At 46.9% G+C, this 16,740-nt stretch overlaps 1 protein-coding gene across 1 annotated transcript in view; it reads left to right on the top strand.

Moving 5' to 3' along the window:
* The window catches only part of gphna (gephyrin a), a 40,235-nt gene extending 26,357 nt beyond the window's left edge, over positions 1–13,878 (top strand). Inside the window, exons 21-24 of the mRNA XM_080537723.1 lie at positions 2,458–2,529; positions 7,868–7,994; positions 9,000–9,096; positions 12,297–13,878. Coding sequence (XP_080393849.1) covers positions 2,458–2,529; positions 7,868–7,994; positions 9,000–9,096; positions 12,297–12,430 — 430 coding nt within the window. The 3' untranslated portion in view covers positions 12,431–13,878. The remainder of the gene's footprint in view (positions 1–2,457; positions 2,530–7,867; positions 7,995–8,999; positions 9,097–12,296) is intronic.
* The last annotated feature ends 2,862 nt before the right edge of the window (positions 13,879–16,740 follow it).

Here is a 16,740-nt window from a genome sequence, read left to right as displayed (position 1 = left end):
ACTTTCAATGCAACAGTGAAGGTGTAAACAGGCCAGTAGAAAACCTTAATAATATATGTGTGGTGGCCTGGGAAAACCCGTCGGATGTCGCTGGCGTTCGTTTGTGGCAAAGAGCAAAAATAGATGGAAATCGCGATTTTGATATTATGTGGTATTCTAGTACTTTGAACTCCATACTACATTATGGTGAATAAACATTTTAAGAAAACAAAAGAGAAAGTACTTATTTTTATGTTTTTGTGGTGGGTAGTTTGCTAGAGAAACAACGTCACGTTGAACGTGTCTCATTCTCAGTTAAGCAACGCACGCACACATGAGCGAAAGGAGAGACGATACTTCCACCTGTGTTATTGCCAGTTTACTGATGCTCACAATAAGCATAAAGTAATACAATCTTAACTAGAAGACACACAAATGGATCTGTCCCTCGCATACCGACGAGGCGAGCAGACTAACACCGCATCACAAGCAGACAAACGAGACCGGCCGATCTGCATAGGCTCCTCCCCCGACCCGGAGGAGAAAGGGGTAGTAATGACCTTTCACTTTTTTTGACATGATACATTAAAATGCTCATAACTTTTTTAAATAAAGGGCTATCTCAGTCATTCAACCAGTTATGAATAGCTGAGAACTTCTAATTTATGGAAATATAAAAAAATGAAAATGTCAAAATGCCACCATGTGAAGGGTTTTCCCAGGCCACCACACATATTTTTCTAGATTAAAGCACTTTGAGCTGCAACGTTTGCAGGAAAAGCGCTATACAAATAAAGTTATTATTATTATTATTATTTGACCTTTCAGCCTCCTTATCAAACCTAAAGGCCTCAAATAGAAAAGCCCCAAAAAATAGCATAGCAAATAGGTTTGACATTGACAATGTCGAATGTAAAAACCTCAGAAAGGAACTAAGGAACCTATCAAACCAAAAACATAGAGACCCAGACAACCAGAACACACGTCTTCACTATGGTGAAACATTAAAACAGTATAAAAATACAGTAAAGAAAAAAAGAGACCAACATGTTTTTAAACACTCTAAACAAAGGAACAAAATGGAGATATATGGGTGAACCACTTCTCTAATCTCTTTGGTCCAATAGAGAAGAATAACAAAAACACATACAAGATAAACTACAAAGTTTTTTGTCAACAATAAAAGACTACCAGAACCCGCTAGACTAAGAAGTACAAGACAAAATAAAATCACTTGAAACCAAGAAGGCCTGTGGTTTTGACAGCATCCTAAATGAAATGATAAAATTCACAGATGTCAAATTCCAATTGGCATAATATCAAACCTCTTCAACATTGTCAGCAGGCTTGGGAAGATCCTCTGCATGATCATCAACCACACACAGGGATCCATTTACATTTATATTAACTTTTTTGGCATTAAGCAGACGCCTTTATCCAAAGCGACTTACAACAAATACATTTGACTAAGTAAGTCAATCATCTATCCACCAGTCAGAGCAGGGAAATGTAATCTATGCTCAGACCTGGGGCCATTGGCTGTCGTCGTGCTAGAAGAAGGAAGAATTATTATTATTTATTGTTTTATTTTTATTTATTTTATTAAGACACTAGAAAAAAACTGTACAGGTAGAGGGGAAGTAGATGTCTCAGGTGGGACAGTTAAGGTGTAGCCTGAAGAGATGGAGGTCTGGGGAAGCTCGTTCCACCAGCGGGGAGCCAGGGTAGTGAACAGACGTGATCTGGTAGAGTGACTGCTGCATCCGCATAGAGGCTGGACCAAGAGTTAAGCTGCTTCTCTGGTGAGGAATGGACGTATCCTTCTGATGTTGTAGAGGAAGAATCTGCAGGAGCGTGCTGTCGCTGGGATGTTCGTCGCACAGGATAAAAGTGGTGTCGAGGATATCCCAGAGGTTCTTGGCTGTCTGGGGTGAGGTTAGAGTAGAGTTCTCTACTGTGAAGTCTTGGAGAGGGCAGGCTTTCCCAGGGAGGAAGAGTAGCTCAGTCTTGTTACGGTTGAGCTTGAGGTGGTGGGCTGACATCCAAGCAGACATGTCTGCAAGACACTCAGAGACACGTGTTGCCGCATGTTAGTCAGAGAGGGGGAAAGACTGGAAGATTTGAGTGTCGTCTGCGTAGCTGTGGTAGGAGAAACTATGTGAGGAAATTACCGAGCCAAGAGACTTGAGGGAGAAGAGTAAGGGTCCTAGGACAGAGCCCTGGGGGACCCCAGTGGTGAGGGCTTGTGGAGAGGACAACTGATGGACAACTGATGTTGTAGACTAGAGGAAGAATCCACAGGAGTGTGCTGTCGCTGTGATCAGCCCATGGCTCTTAGCTGTCTGGGAGGAGGTCAGAGTAGTGTTCTGTGATGGAGAAGTCTTACCACCACTGTAGAGAATAAATAAGTATCTGCACTATTTTCACCATGCTGATCTCTGTACACGATGTTTACACAGTTCTCTTCTCTTCTTCTAGTCTTCCTACCACATTTGCCACAGTGGATATTGATGGAACACGGAAACTGATATTTGCTTTACCAGGTAACCTGTCTGTCTGTCTGCCTGGCTTCCTGCCTGTCTGCCTGTCTGCCTGCCTGCCTGCCTGCCTATCTGTCTATTTACATTTACATTTTTGGCATTTAGCAGACACCTTTATACAAAGCGACTTACAACAAATACATTTATCTAAGTAAGTGAATCATCTGTCCATCAGTCATTGCAAGAAAAGTAATCTCTGCTCGGCCATTGGCAGTCATAATGCTAGCAGAAGGAAGAATTATGTTTTGTTTTTATATTCAGCAGAGAAACTGTAGAGGGGATGGAGAGGTTTCAGGAGAGATAGTTAAGGTGTAGCCTGAAGAGATGGAGGTCTTCAACCCTTGGTCTTCTGCTTGTTTATAAAGCTCTCACTGGCACAGCACCAGAATATCTGAAAGACCTTTTGCTAGCATATCAGCCCAATAGATCTTTCAGGTCTTCTGACGCTGGTTTTCTCTGTGTACCACATGTACAAAAGAAGAGATTTGGTGAGGCTGCATTCTCATTTTGTGCACCCAAATTGTGGAATGCACTGCCAGTTTACATTAGGGATGCAACCTCAGCACATACAGGTGCAACTCCCAAAAATGTAATATCGTGCAAAAGTTCATTTATTTCAGTAATTCAACTTAAAGGGTTAAACTTACATATTATATAGACTCATTACATGCAAAGTGAGATATTTCAAGCCTTTATTTGTTATAATTTGGATGATTATGGCTTACAGCTTATGAAAACCCCAAATTAAATATCTCAGAAAATTAGAATATTGTGAAAAGGTTCAATATTGTAGGCTCAAATGTCACACTCTAATTAGCCAATTAATCCAAAACACCTGCGAAGGATTCCTGAGCCTTTAAATGGTCTCTCAGTCTGGTTCAGTAGAATTCACAATCATTGGGAAGGCTGCTGACCTGACAGTTGTGCAGAAAACCATCAGACACCCTCCACAAGGAGGGAAAGCCTCAAAAGGTAATTGCGAAAGAAGTTGGATGTTCGCAAAGTGCTGTATCAAAGCACATTAATAGAAAGTTAAGTGGAAGGAAAAAGTGTGGAAGAAAAAGGTGCACAAACAACAGGGATGACCGCAGCCTGGAGAGGATTGTCAGGAAAAGGCCATTCAAATGTGTGGGGGAGCTTCACAAGGAGTGGACTGAGGCTAGAGTTAGTGCATCAAGAGCCACCACACACAGACGGATCCTGGACATGGGCTTCAAATGTAGCATTCCTCTTGTAAAGCCGCTCCTGAACAACAAACAACGTCAGAAGCGTCTGACCTGGGCTAAAGAAAAAAAGAACTGGTCTGTTGCTCAGTGGTCCAAAGTTCTCTTCTCTGATGAGAGCAAATTTTGCCTCTCATTTGGAAACCAAGGTCCCAGAGTCTGGAGGAAGAATGGAGAGGCACACAACCCAAGACACTTGAAGTCCAGTGTGAAGTTTCCACAGTCTGTGATGATTTGGGGAGCCATGTCATCTGCTGGTGTTGGTCCACTGTGCTTTATTAAGTCCACAGTCAACGCAGCCGTCTACCAGGACATTTTAGAGCACTTCATGCTTCCTTCAGCAGACAAGCTTTATGGAGATGCTGACTTCATTTTCCAGCAGGACTTGACACCTGCCCACACTGCGAAAAGTACCAAAACCTGGTTAAATGACCATGGGATTCCTGTGCTTGATTGGCCAACAAACTCGCCTGACCTGAACCCCATAGAGAACCTTTGGGGCATTGCCAAGAGAAAGATGAGAGACATGAGGCCGAACAATGCAGAAGAGCTGAAGGCCGCTATTGAAGCATCCTGGTCTTCCATAACACCTCAGCAGTGCCACAGGCTGATAGCATCCATGCCACACCGCATTGAGGCAGTAATTCATGCAAAACGGCCCCAAACCAAGTACTGAGTACATATGCATGATTATACGTTTCAGAGGGCTGACATTTCTGTATTTAAAACCCTTTTCTTATTGATTTCATGTAATATTCAAATTTTCTGAGATATTTAATTTGGGGTTTTCATTCATAAGATGTAAGCCATAATAATCAAATTTATAACAAATAAAGGCTTTAAATATCTCGCTTTGCATGTAATGAGTCTATATAATATCTAAGTTTAACCCTTTAAGTTGAATTACTGAAATAAATGAACTTTTGCACGATATTCTAATTTTTTGAGTTGCACCTGTATGTTCAAGTCAAGACTAAAAACCCATCTTTTTAATATTGCCTTTAAATGACTAAATAATTAAATTAAGATTATAAAAACCCATCCTTTTAATATTGCCTTTAAATGACAAAATAATTAAATTAAGATTATATAATGATTAAAGCACTTTGAGCTGCAACGTTTGCAGGAAAAGCGCTATACAAATACAATTATTATTATTATTATTATTATTATTCAGTCTACGGCGGAAGATAGGGAGTGACCAGCGTGGAGCCAGGACAGTAAAGAGTCGAGACCGGGTAGTGTGACTGCTGCAAACCCTTAGAGGCGGTGGTGCCAGTCGGCCAGCAGAGGTGGAAGAGCGGAGTGAACAGGAAGGTGTTGGGGGCTGACCATTGCTTGCATGTAGGAAGGGGCTGTTCCCTTTGCCGCCTGGCAGGCTAGCACCAGGGTCTTGAATGTGATGCGAGCTGCTACCGGGAGCCAGTGCAGGGTGCACATTGTCCCCATGTGCAGTTGCAAACCGTAGTCTGGCTTCTTTATTGGCGGTTTTGGAGCAGTGGCTTCTTCCTGCCTGAGTAGCCTTTCAGGTCATGGAGCAGTGGCTTCTTCCTGCCTGAGTAGCCTTTCAGGTCATGTCGATGTCGGACTCGTTTTACTGTGGATACTTTTGTGCCTGTTGTTTCCTCCAACATCTTCACAACGTTGCTGTTGTTCTGGGGATTGATTTGCACTTTTTGCACTAAAGTACGTTCGTCTCTAGGAGACAGAAACGCATCTCCTTCCTGAGCGGTATGGCGGCTGTGTGGTCCCATGGTGTTTGTTTTTGCGTACTGTTGTTTGTACAGATGTACGTGGTACATCTAACCCTTCTGATGGTAGGAAATTGCTCCCAAGGATGAACCAGACTTGGCCGGGGGGCGAGGTCTTGGCTGATTACTTTTTATTTTCCCATGACGTCAAGCAAAGAGGCACAGAGTTTGAAGTTAGGCCTTAAACTACATCCAAAGGTACACCACCTCCAATTGAGTCAAATTGACTCGAAACCTATTAGAAGCTTCTAAAGCCTTGACATAACCCCTAACCCTTTTCTGGAATTTTCCATGCTGTTTAATAAAAGCACAGTCAACATATTGTCTGTAAACGTCTGACCCACTGGAATGGTGATATAGTGAATTATAATAATTAAGTGTCATTAAATGAAGTGAAATAATCTGTCTGTAAACAATTATTGGAAAAATTACTTGTGTGCCCGCGAGCGCGACCCCGCGTCTTCTCTTCACTTCAGTACTAGTCATGAGCAGCAGCAGCACAGTGACAGTGGAGGCCTAAACATCGCCGTCAATTTTCATCTCCCTCTCCCCCAAAATGGCAAAAAGAAAGGTGAAAACAGGGGGTTTCAAGACAGGTGGGAGGCAAAAAGTAAGAAAAGAAGTAAAAGGAAAGCCTATGTGTCTTGTGTGTGGAGACAGCGTGTCTGTTATGAAAGAATATAACTTAAGAAGGCACTATGAAACATCAACGAAACACACAGACGCACAGAAAGACAAATACAAGAATATGAACACAGAACAAAGGCTACAGAAGGTAGAAGAGTTGTATGTACACTGCGCATGACAGTAGTTCAGTATTTTAGTCGCACTGGTGCTATTGAATGTATTTCCAAGTCGCACAGAAATATTCACTCGCAAATGCGACCAAAACAGTCGCAATGTCGAGCCCTGCCTTTTGCTCTAATGAAACGCCGAGTATGTCAGCAAGTTTGCACTAACTTTTCTAATTTTATTATAAAAGACAGTCATTGGTGAGGATCAGAGCAGCACACTGATTTGTTTTTAATGCATGCTGTTTCATTTTTGCATTTATCTTGCCATTGAGCTTTGAAGGAAAATTTGATTTAGCTGTTTACCTGTTAAAAAAAAGAAGGCAAAAAAAAAACGTTTTCAATTTATTACTGAAAGAGCCTTGAGAAAATATTGCAACTGATTTTATTTATGTTTTACTTAGGCTAATTTAATGATTAATGTTAAGTGCAATATTAGGCTGTGTTGTTGGTATTGGTTCAATATGTGCAATAATTGCGAGTTTTAATAAACATTGAACCAGCCCGGCCCTCCACTTGTACCATTTTTTTTATTTCGGCCCCCTGTGTATTTGACTTTGACATGACTGACCTAAGTGTATGTAAACCTCCGACTTCAACTGTGTGTGTGTGTGTGTGTGTGTGTGTGTGTGTGTGTGTGTGTGTCAATAACATGTGGTCAGGGTTAGGGTTGTGTGTGTGTGTGTGTGTGTGTGTGTGTGTGTGTGTGTCTGTGTCTGTGTCTGTGTGTCTGTGTCAGTGTGTGAGTGTGTGTGTGTGTGTGTGTGTGTGTGTCAGTATGTGTGTCAGTATGTGTGTCAGTGTGTGTGTCAGTGTGTGTCTGTGTCTGTGTCAGTGTGTGAGTGTGTGTGTGTGTGTGTGTGTGTGTCAGTATGTGTGTCAGTATGTGTGTCAGTATGTGTGTCTGTATGTGTGTCTGTGTCAGTATGTGTGTCAGTATGTGTGTGTGTTACCTGTGTTAGTATTTGTTACCTTGAGCCTTCATACTCCATGCTCCTACATCTCCCAGCGCTCCCCCCCCCCCCCCCCCACCCCCCCCGGACCCTCCCTGCTACCTAGGTTGTGGTTCCTCCACCTCCACTATGCAATCTCATTAAGCCCCCGGCCCCCCCCCCCCTCTGCCCCCCTGGCCCCCCCCCCGGCCCCCTCAGCTGTAGTGACCCCTGACCCCGTCTCTTTATCCTTCAAGGTAATTTCACCTTCAGAGACACAGGCGCCACTCTGCTAGAGCCTGGGCCAATCAGCGACGCTGACGCCAGTCACATGCTGCCCGTGGCCCCGCCCACCAGGGGAAGTAGGTGCCACAGTCCTCATAGCAACCCCCCCCCCCTCACCAGTCACCCGTTTGTCCCCCCGTTGTCGTCGTCACCCCCAGTCGTCATACTTACCCGTCGTCATGGTTACTACCCACCACTCTCACCCACCACAGCTCAAAACTCTGCGCGAGAATCATGGGAAATGGAGTGCTTTCTTTCTTTCAATTTCAATTCAAAGAACACGACAAGACCGATTTAGACTCATTACCTACTCGTACCTAACCCTAACCCCCCCCCCCCATCCTGCCTCTGTTCTCAGAGCTGTAGTAACGCCCCCCCCCCCCCCCCAGGTAACCCGGTGTCGGCGGTGGTGACCTGCAACCTGTTTGTGATTCCGGCGCTGAGGAAAATGCAGGGCATCCTGGACCCCCGGCCCACCATCATCAAAGCCCGGGTGAGAAAGACCCTAAACTAGCCCTCACCCTAACCCTAGCCTAGCCCTAACCTAGCCCTAACCTAGCCCTAGCCCTCACCCTAGCCCTAGCCTAGCCCTAACCTAGCCCTCACCCTAGCCCTAGCCTAGCCCTAACCTAGCCCTCACCCTAGCCATAGCCTAGCCCTAACCTAGCCCTAACCTAGCCCTCACCCTAGCCCTAGCTAGCCCTAACCTAGCCCTAGCCTAGCCCTAACCTAGCCCCAACCTAGCCCTCACCCTAGCCCTAGCCTAGCCCTAACATAGCCCTCACCCTAGCCTAGCCCTAACCTAGCCCTAACCTAGCCCGTAGCCTAGCCCTAACCTAGCCCTCACCCTAGCCCTAGCCTAGCCCTAACCTAGCCCTCACCCTAACCTAGCCCTAACCTAGCCCTCACCCTAGCCCTAACCTAGCCCTCACCCTAGCCCTAGCCTAGCCCTAACCTAGCCCTAACCTTGCCCTCACCCTAGCCCTAGCCTAGCCCTAACCTAGCCCTCACCGTAGCCCCAGCCTAGCCCTAGCCCTAACCTAGCCCTCACCCTAGCCCTAGCCTAGCCCTAACCTAGCCCTCACCCTAGCCCTAGCCTAGCCCTAACCTAGCCCTCACCCTAGCCCTAACCTAGCCCTCACCGTAGCCCTAGCCTAGCCCTAACCTAGCCCTCACCCTAGCCCTAACCTAGCCCTCACCGTAGCCCTAGCCTAGCCCTAACCTAGCTCTCACCCTAGCCCTAACCTAGCCCTCACCCTAGCCCTAGCCTAGCCCTAACCTAGCCCTCACCCTAGCCCTAGCCCTAACCTAGCCCTCACCCTAGCCCTCACCGTAGCCCTAGCCTAGCCCTAGCCCTAACCTAGCCCTCACCCTAGCCCTAGCCCTAACCTAGCCCTCACCCTAGCCCTAGCCTAGCCCTTACCTAGCCCTCTCCTGACTCTGCACTGTTGTGTGTTCTGTTTGGAGTGTGATGTCATCAGCGTGCGTCTCTCCCCAGCTGTCATGTGACGTGAAGCTGGACCCCCGGCCGGAGTACCACCGCTGCATCCTGACCTGGCACCACCAGGAGCCCCTGCCCTGGGCCCAGAGTACTGGTGAGGAGGGGAGGGGGGAGAGGGCCCTGCCCTGGGGAGGGGGGGGGGGGGGGGGAGAAGGCCCTGCCCTGGGGAGGAGGGGGGGGGAGAGGGCCCTGGGGAGGTTGAATTAAGTTGAATTACTGAAATAAATGAACTTTTGCACGATATTCTAATTGTTTGAGTTGCACCTGTATGTTCAAGTCAAGACTAAAAACCCATCTTTTTAATATTGCCTTTAAATGACTAAATAATTAAATTAAGATTATAAAAACCCATCCTTTTAATATTGCCTTTAAATTACAAAATAATTAAATTAAGATTATATAATGATTAAAGCACTTTGAGCTGCAACGTTTGCAGGAAAAGCGCTATACAAATACAATTATTATTATTATTATTATTCAGTCTACGGCGGAAGATAGGGAGTGACCAGCGTGGAGCCAGGACAGTAAAGAGTCGAGACCGGGTAGTGTGACTGCTGCAAACCCTTAGAGGCGGTGGTGCCAGTCGGCCAGCAGAGGTGGAAGAGCGGAGTGAACAGGAAGGTGTTGGGGGCTGACCATTGCTTGCATGTAGGAAGGGGCTGTTCCCTTTGCTGCCTGGCAGGCTAGCACCAGGGTCTTGAATGTGATGCGAGCTGCTACCGGGAGCCAGTGCAGGGTGCGAAGGAGAGGGGTGACATGAGAGAATTTGGGGAGGTTGAACACCAGACGGGCGGCAGCGTTCTGGATGAGCTGCAGAGGTCTGATGGCAGAGGGGGGTAGCCCAGCCAGGAGTGTGTTGCAGTAGTGAAAGCGGGAGATGACCAGTGTCTGGACCAAGAGTTGCGCTGCTTCTCTGGTGAGGAATGGACGTATGATAGAACTGGTGTAACTGACTCAGGCTTGTAGGCCTCCTTGCTCGCAGACACTTTTTCAGTTCTGCCTATAGATGTTTTCTATAGGATTCAGGTCAAGGCTTTGTGATGGCCACTTCGATACCTTGACTTTGTTGTCCTTAAGCCATTTTCTTGCCACAACTTTGGAAGTATGCTTGGGGGTCATTGTCCATTTGGAAGACCCATTTGCGACCAAGCTTTAACTTCCTGGCTGATGTCTTGAGATGTTGCTTCCATACATCCACATTATTTTCCTTCCTCATGATGCCGTCTATTTTGTGCACTGGTCCCTCCTGCAGCAAAGCACCCCCAAAACATGATGCCGCCACCCCCCCCAAAACATGATGCTGCCCCCCCCCCAAAAAAAAACATGATGCCGCCACCCCCAAAACATGATGCTGCCCCCCCCCCCCCAAAAAAAAAAAACATGATGCCGCCACCCCCGTTGGTGTTCTCCGGCTTGGGTCATTATGGCCAAACAGTTCAGTTTTTGTTTCATCATTCCAGTTTCGGACATTTCTCCAAAAAGTAAAGGTCTTTGTCCCCATGTGCAGTTGCAAACCGTAGTCTGGCTTCTTTATTGGCGGTTTTGGAGCAGTGGCTTCTTCCTGCCTGAGTAGCCTTTCAGGTCATGGAGCAGTGGCTTCTTCCTGCCTGAGTAGCCTTTCAGGTCATGTCCATGTCGGACTCGTTTTACTGTGGATACTTTTGTGCCTGTTGTTTCCTCCAACTTCTTCACAACGTTGCTGTTGTTCTGGGGATTGATTTGCACTTTTTGCACTAAAGTACGTTCGTCTCTAGGAGACAGAAACGCATCTCCTTCCTGAGCGGTATGGCGGCTGTGTGGTCCCATGGTGTTTGTTTTTGCGTACTGTTGTTTGTACAGATGTACGTGGTACATCTAACCCTTCTGATGGTAGGAAATTGCTCCCAAGGATGAACCAGACTTGGCCGGGGGGCGAGGTCTTGGCTGATTACTTTTTATTTTCCCATGACGTCAAGCAAAGAGGCACAGAGTTTGAAGTTAGGCCTTAAACTACATCCAAAGGTACACCACCTCCAATTGAGTCAAATTGACTCGAAACCTATTAGAAGCTTCTAAAGCCTTGACATAACCCCTAACCCTTTTCTGGAATTTTCCATGCTGTTTAATAAAAGCACAGTCAACATATTGTATGTAAACGTCTGACCCACTGGAATGGTGATATAGTGAATTATAATAATTAAGTGTCATTAAATGAAGTGAAATAATCTGTCTGTAAACAATTATTGGAAAAATTACTTGTGTGACACACAAAGTAGATGTCCTAACCGACTTGCCAAAACTATAATTTGTTCACATGAAACCTGTGGAGGGTTAATGACTTCAACCTAAGTGTATGTAAACCTCCGACTTCAACTGTGTGTGTGTGTGTGTGTGTGTGTGTGTGTGTGTGTGTGTGTGTGTCAATAACATGTGGTCAGGGTTAGGGTTGTGTGTGTGTGTCTGTGTCTGTGTGTGTGTGTCTGTGTCATTGTGTGAGTGTGTGTGTGTGTCAGTATGTGTGTCAGTGTGTGTGTCAGTATGTGTGTCAGTATGTGTGTCAGTATGTGTATGTGTGTGTGTGTCTGTGTGTGTGTCTGTGTCTGTGTCTGTGTGTGTGTGTGTGTGTGTGTGTGTGTGTCAGTATGTGTGTCTGTATGTGTGTCTGTGTCAGTATGTGTGTCAGTATGTGTATGTGTGTGTGTGTGTGTGTGTGTGTGTGTTACCTGTGTTAGTATTTGTTACCTTGAGCCTTCATACTCCATGCTCCTACATCTCCCAGCGCTCCACCCCCCCCCCCCCCCCCCCCCGGACCCTCCCTGCTACCTAGGTTGTGGTTCCTCCACCTCCACTATGCAATCTCATTAAGCCCCCCGCCCCTCCCCCCCTCTGCCCCCCTGGGCCCCCCCAGTCTCTTTATCCTTCAAGGTAATTTCATGCTCCTACATCTCCCAGCGCTCCACCTGGGGGGGGGAGAGGGCCCTGCCCTGGGGAGGAGGGGGGGGAGAGGGCCCTGCCCTGGGGAGGAGGGGGGGGGAGAGGGCCCTGCCCTGGGGAGGAGGGGGGGGAGAGGGCCCTGCCCTGGGGAGGAGGGGGGGGGAGAGGGCCCTGCCCTGGGGAGGAGGGGGGGGAGAGGGCCCTGCCCTGGGCCCAGACTACTGGTGAGGAGGGGGAGGGGGGGGGAGGGCCCAGAGCACTGGAAAGGGGGGGGGGGGGGGGGAGAGATGCTATGGGAGGGTACTGTGCCCTCAGGTGTGAAGTTGCCATTTCTGCCACGGAGATACACCTGGTCAATAACCTCCTCCCCCCCTCCCCCAGGTAACCAGATGAGCAGCAGGCTGATGAGCATGCGCAGCGCCAACGGCCTCCTCATGCTGCCCCCCAAGACGGAGCAGTACCTGGAGCTGCACAAGGGGGAGGTGGTGGACGTCATGGTGATCGGCCGGCTATGATGATGTCATCAGCAGGGGACGGAGGGAGGGAGTGGTGCATGTGACCAGATGATCATGTGACCAGTAATATGCAACAGCTAGGTTCTATTGGGTTCTAATGTTGACCCAGTAGAATCACAGAAAACTCTAATGAATCAAATGATTTATGATAATATGTTAATTTGAAAATAACATGAGAGATATTAGAAACTGTAATAACTTTTAAAGTGAAAAATATAATGAACTATAAGAGATCTATTCTGTAATATATAATTATTATAATGATCATGATTATTATTATTATTATTATTATTGTTGTTATTATTAATAATATTATTATGAAGCAACTCTTTCATTGCTTTGCTCTGTGTGTTCAAAACTAGCCCCTCTAGAAAGCATCAACCCTGACCCCACTCTGACCCCTGACCCCACTCTGACCCTGACCCTGACCCCTCACCCTGACCTCTGAACCCCTCACCTTGACCCTCACCTTGACCCTCACCTTGACCCTTACCTTGACTCTTACCTTGACTCTGACCTTGACTCTTACCTTGACTCTGACCTTGACCCTTACCTTGACTCTTACCTTGACTCTTACCTTGACTCTTACCTTGACCCTGACCTTGACTCTTACCCTGACCTCTGACCCCTCACCTTGACCCTTACCTTGACTCTTACCTTGACCCTTACCATGACCCCGACCTTGATCCTTGACCCCTGACCATGTAGGAAGCTCTTTCCGCTTCACAGGATTCCTCCCAAAGACTTGTCTCATCTCAGAACAGGAAGGAGGCGGAGTTAGAGTCTGGGACAGATGATGTCAGATGTTCTAGGATGATGATGTCATATTTATTTCCCCTGGTGCTCTGGCTGTGGATCCTGAGTGTGGTTATGTGACACAGAAGCCCCTCCCCCTTAGAACCTTTCATTCTGCTTCACTAGGGTTAGGACTAGGGTTAAGGTTAGTGTTAGGGTTAGGGTTAGGAATAGGGTTAAGGCTATGGTTAAGGTTAGGGCTAGGGTTAGGGCTAGGGTTAGGGTTAGACAGACTACAGCTTAGCTTCTTGTTTATCTTGTGAGTCGTGTTTGTGTCCAGGCAGGGCTGTGGGGTCGCAGGGTCAGAGGTCACAGGGTCAGGGAGAGGAGCCTGTGGCCCACAGCTTTCTCATCGTCCTTGTGTTACAGCCATGCCCTGCCAACCCCCTACAACTCTGACATGGTACGACCCTACCAACCCCCTACAACTCTGACATGGTACGACCCTACCAACCCCCTACAACTCTGACATGGTACGACCCTACCAACCCCCTACAACTCTGACATGGTACCACCCCGCCACCCCCTACAACTCTGACATGGTACGACCCTACCAACCCCCTACAACTCTGACATGTAGAAACCTACCACCCCTCCTCCCACACACACACACACACACACACACACACACACACACACAAACACACACACACACACAAACACACACACACACACACACACACACACACACACACACACACACACACACACCACCCCTCGGAACTGGAGAACAGTTGATTTGAATAGGAGAAGAGCAGAAGCCTTTTTAACAACCAGCACTGATGAAGCAATGACACATATGAACAACTGTACTATAACAACATTTTCTGTACAATGATATTGAAACTGATGAAAAATAATTAAAATCCTTTAACATTATGTAAAACCTTTTTGGAGTGTCATATTTATTAACTCATTGACTGCCAAAGACGCCAATTGGCGTCTTATAGAATAGTAACGTTGACTGCCAAAGACGCCAATTGGCGTCTTATAGAAAAAAAAAAAATTTTCGCGGGGATCGCGTTATTGACATGTTCTACACCTAGCGAGTGAATTTCAGACTTGGGTGTAATGTATTTCGGTCCCAGATGGGGGCAGTAGTTCGATAAAAGCCTGGAGAAGGAAGTGGCTTGCTGTGGGTTGTAGAAATGGCGAAACGGATCAGGGTATGTGCCAAACACGGCGCGGAGCATTGCGGCGCGGAGCATCGCGGAGCAGCGCGGCCATTGCGCGACTCTTCAAACAGTTCAGAATCGGATGATACAGAAAAAGTGCAGAAAAAAAAAAAAAAAAAAAACGTTCTGCAGAAAAAGCTCGTTTTCTCTGTCTATTGGTCAAAATCTGGTGTTTTTGCTGAAACCACCCTATGTTCTACGGCCGATTTCTAAACACTCAAAGAGGCTAGAAACAAACTTTCTTTTTCTGATGAAAGAAGAGAGTCTAAAGTTTTGGTAGATATGTTCAATGTTTATGTAGTCCGAAAAGTCAATATTTGGTGGGTCTTCAAAGTTCAGCGAAAATGCCCCAAAAGTCTGGCAGTGTGGAGCTCTCCGCTCTGAACATGGCTGGCAGTCAAAGAGTTAATGACTTATTATTACATTTCGTGACGTTAGAATGACATGGTTCATTTGTAAAAATGTAGTTCATCCATTAGGTGTTTATTAATGCCTGTGTGGTGTTGTTTTTAAGTTAGTATTTCATATAAAGGTTCCATCTCACAAAACATAATGGAATGTAAAAACTTTGACGCTCAATATCTCTGAACTACCCTAAACGGAGATAGAACCTTATCATTCTAAGCTCACGTTTTATAAAGGTTCCACACATTACTGTGTCTTGTGCAATTATACTTTAAATTATATTACTATTATTACTTACTATTATTGTTATTATTATTAGTATTATTGTTATTATTGTTGTTATTACTTATTATTACTTTTAGACTTTCAATTGTACCATCAAATGTGCGGTGAGGCGTCAGTCTCGCCTCTCGTGCGCTCTGGGGTGATGTCAGATGTAAAGTCAAGCCTGATAGGTCCAGAGAGGACATTGTTTAGGTTCTCTCCGCAGCCTTGTCCAATCGCTGACGTCGTCTCATGAGCGCTGTGGGTTGGAGTGACGGAGTTATACTGGGTTACAAAGTTACAAACCTCGTCATTTCTCTACCGTCAGTTAACACCAGAGTCGGAGGGATCACATCTGACCCACTTGTTACGGGGAATAATCCCGACATTGTTGCGGGAAACAGTAAGTATTTGACTTATTTCTCCTCCGCTGCTGTGGTTCTGGAGTGGCTTTGTCTCAACAGGTTGTCAGGAAGAAGAGGCGCTGCTAGCCTGTTAGCCTGTTAGCACGACCTGCGATCTCTCACTTCACTTATGAAGTTTGTAGTTTATAGTCTGAAACTGTGGTTTATACCAAGCAAGCTAGCCTGGTAACATACGTGTAACAACCACAACAACAACAACAACAACAACGACAGCGGTGTGTTCAGTGAGAGGTTGTGTGACTGGACGTGTCTGTCTGTCCCAGCAGCGGACATGTCGCAGGCAGCTGTCACCTGTCACACATTTGAGTCATTTAGACGCTTTTATCCAAAGCTTCCAAGTTTTACAATCGGTACATGTGTCTCAGTGAAGTGAATCAACTAAACAACATCATCAGTAAAACCTTCCATAACAACAAGTGGCAGCAGTTCCAGTGCTGGGTTAGGTTAGGGCTCTGGTGTCTGAACTGTCTGTGTGCAGAAGAATGGATCTGATAGAAGAACTGGGGTGTGTTGCCCCAGCCAGCCCTGGGTTAGGGGCAGGGTAGGGGTGTGTTGCCCCAGCCCTGGGTTAGGGGCAGGGTAGGGGTGTGTTGCCCCAGCCCTGGGTTAGGGGCAGGGTAGGGGTGTGTTGCCCCAGCCCTGGGTTAGGGGCAGGGTAGGGGTGTGTTGCCCCAGCCCTGGGTTAGGGGCAGGGTAGGGGTGTGTTGCCCCAGCCAGCCTAGGGTTAGGGGCAGGGTAGGGGTGTGTTGCCCCCAGCCTAGGGTTAGGGGCAGGGTAGGGGTGTGTTGCCCCAGCCAGCCTAGGGTTAGGGGCAGGGTAGGGGTGTGTTGCCCCCAGCCTAGGGTTAGGGGCAGGGTAGGGGTGTGTTGCCCCAGCCTAGGGTTAGCCTGTCTTTAGGGTTAGGGTTGTATGTGTTAATAACATGTGGTCAGGGTTAGGGTTGTGTGTGTGTGTGTGTGTGTGTGTGTGTGTGTGTGTGTGTGTGTGAATAACATGTGTTCAGGGTCAGCTGGTGTTGTGATTAACGGACTTGATATCATCAACCCTAGTATATCACTAACTAACTAACTAGCCAACTAACTAACTCACTAACTAACTGTGTTACAGACCAGTTACTTACTTGGTCTGGAGAGGCCCAGTTATTAGACAGGCCCATGCACACACACACACACACACAGTCACTACATCCCTGACACACACACCCCTCCCCGTAGGCAGTATGAGGAGAGGCAGGGAGACTGGAGGC

Source organism: Nansenia antarctica (assembly GCF_963989245.1).
Source record: "Nansenia antarctica genome assembly, chromosome: 1".
Lineage (NCBI taxonomy): Eukaryota > Metazoa > Chordata > Actinopteri > Argentiniformes > Microstomatidae > Nansenia > Nansenia antarctica.
This window is presented reverse-complemented; position numbering and strand designations above follow the sequence as displayed.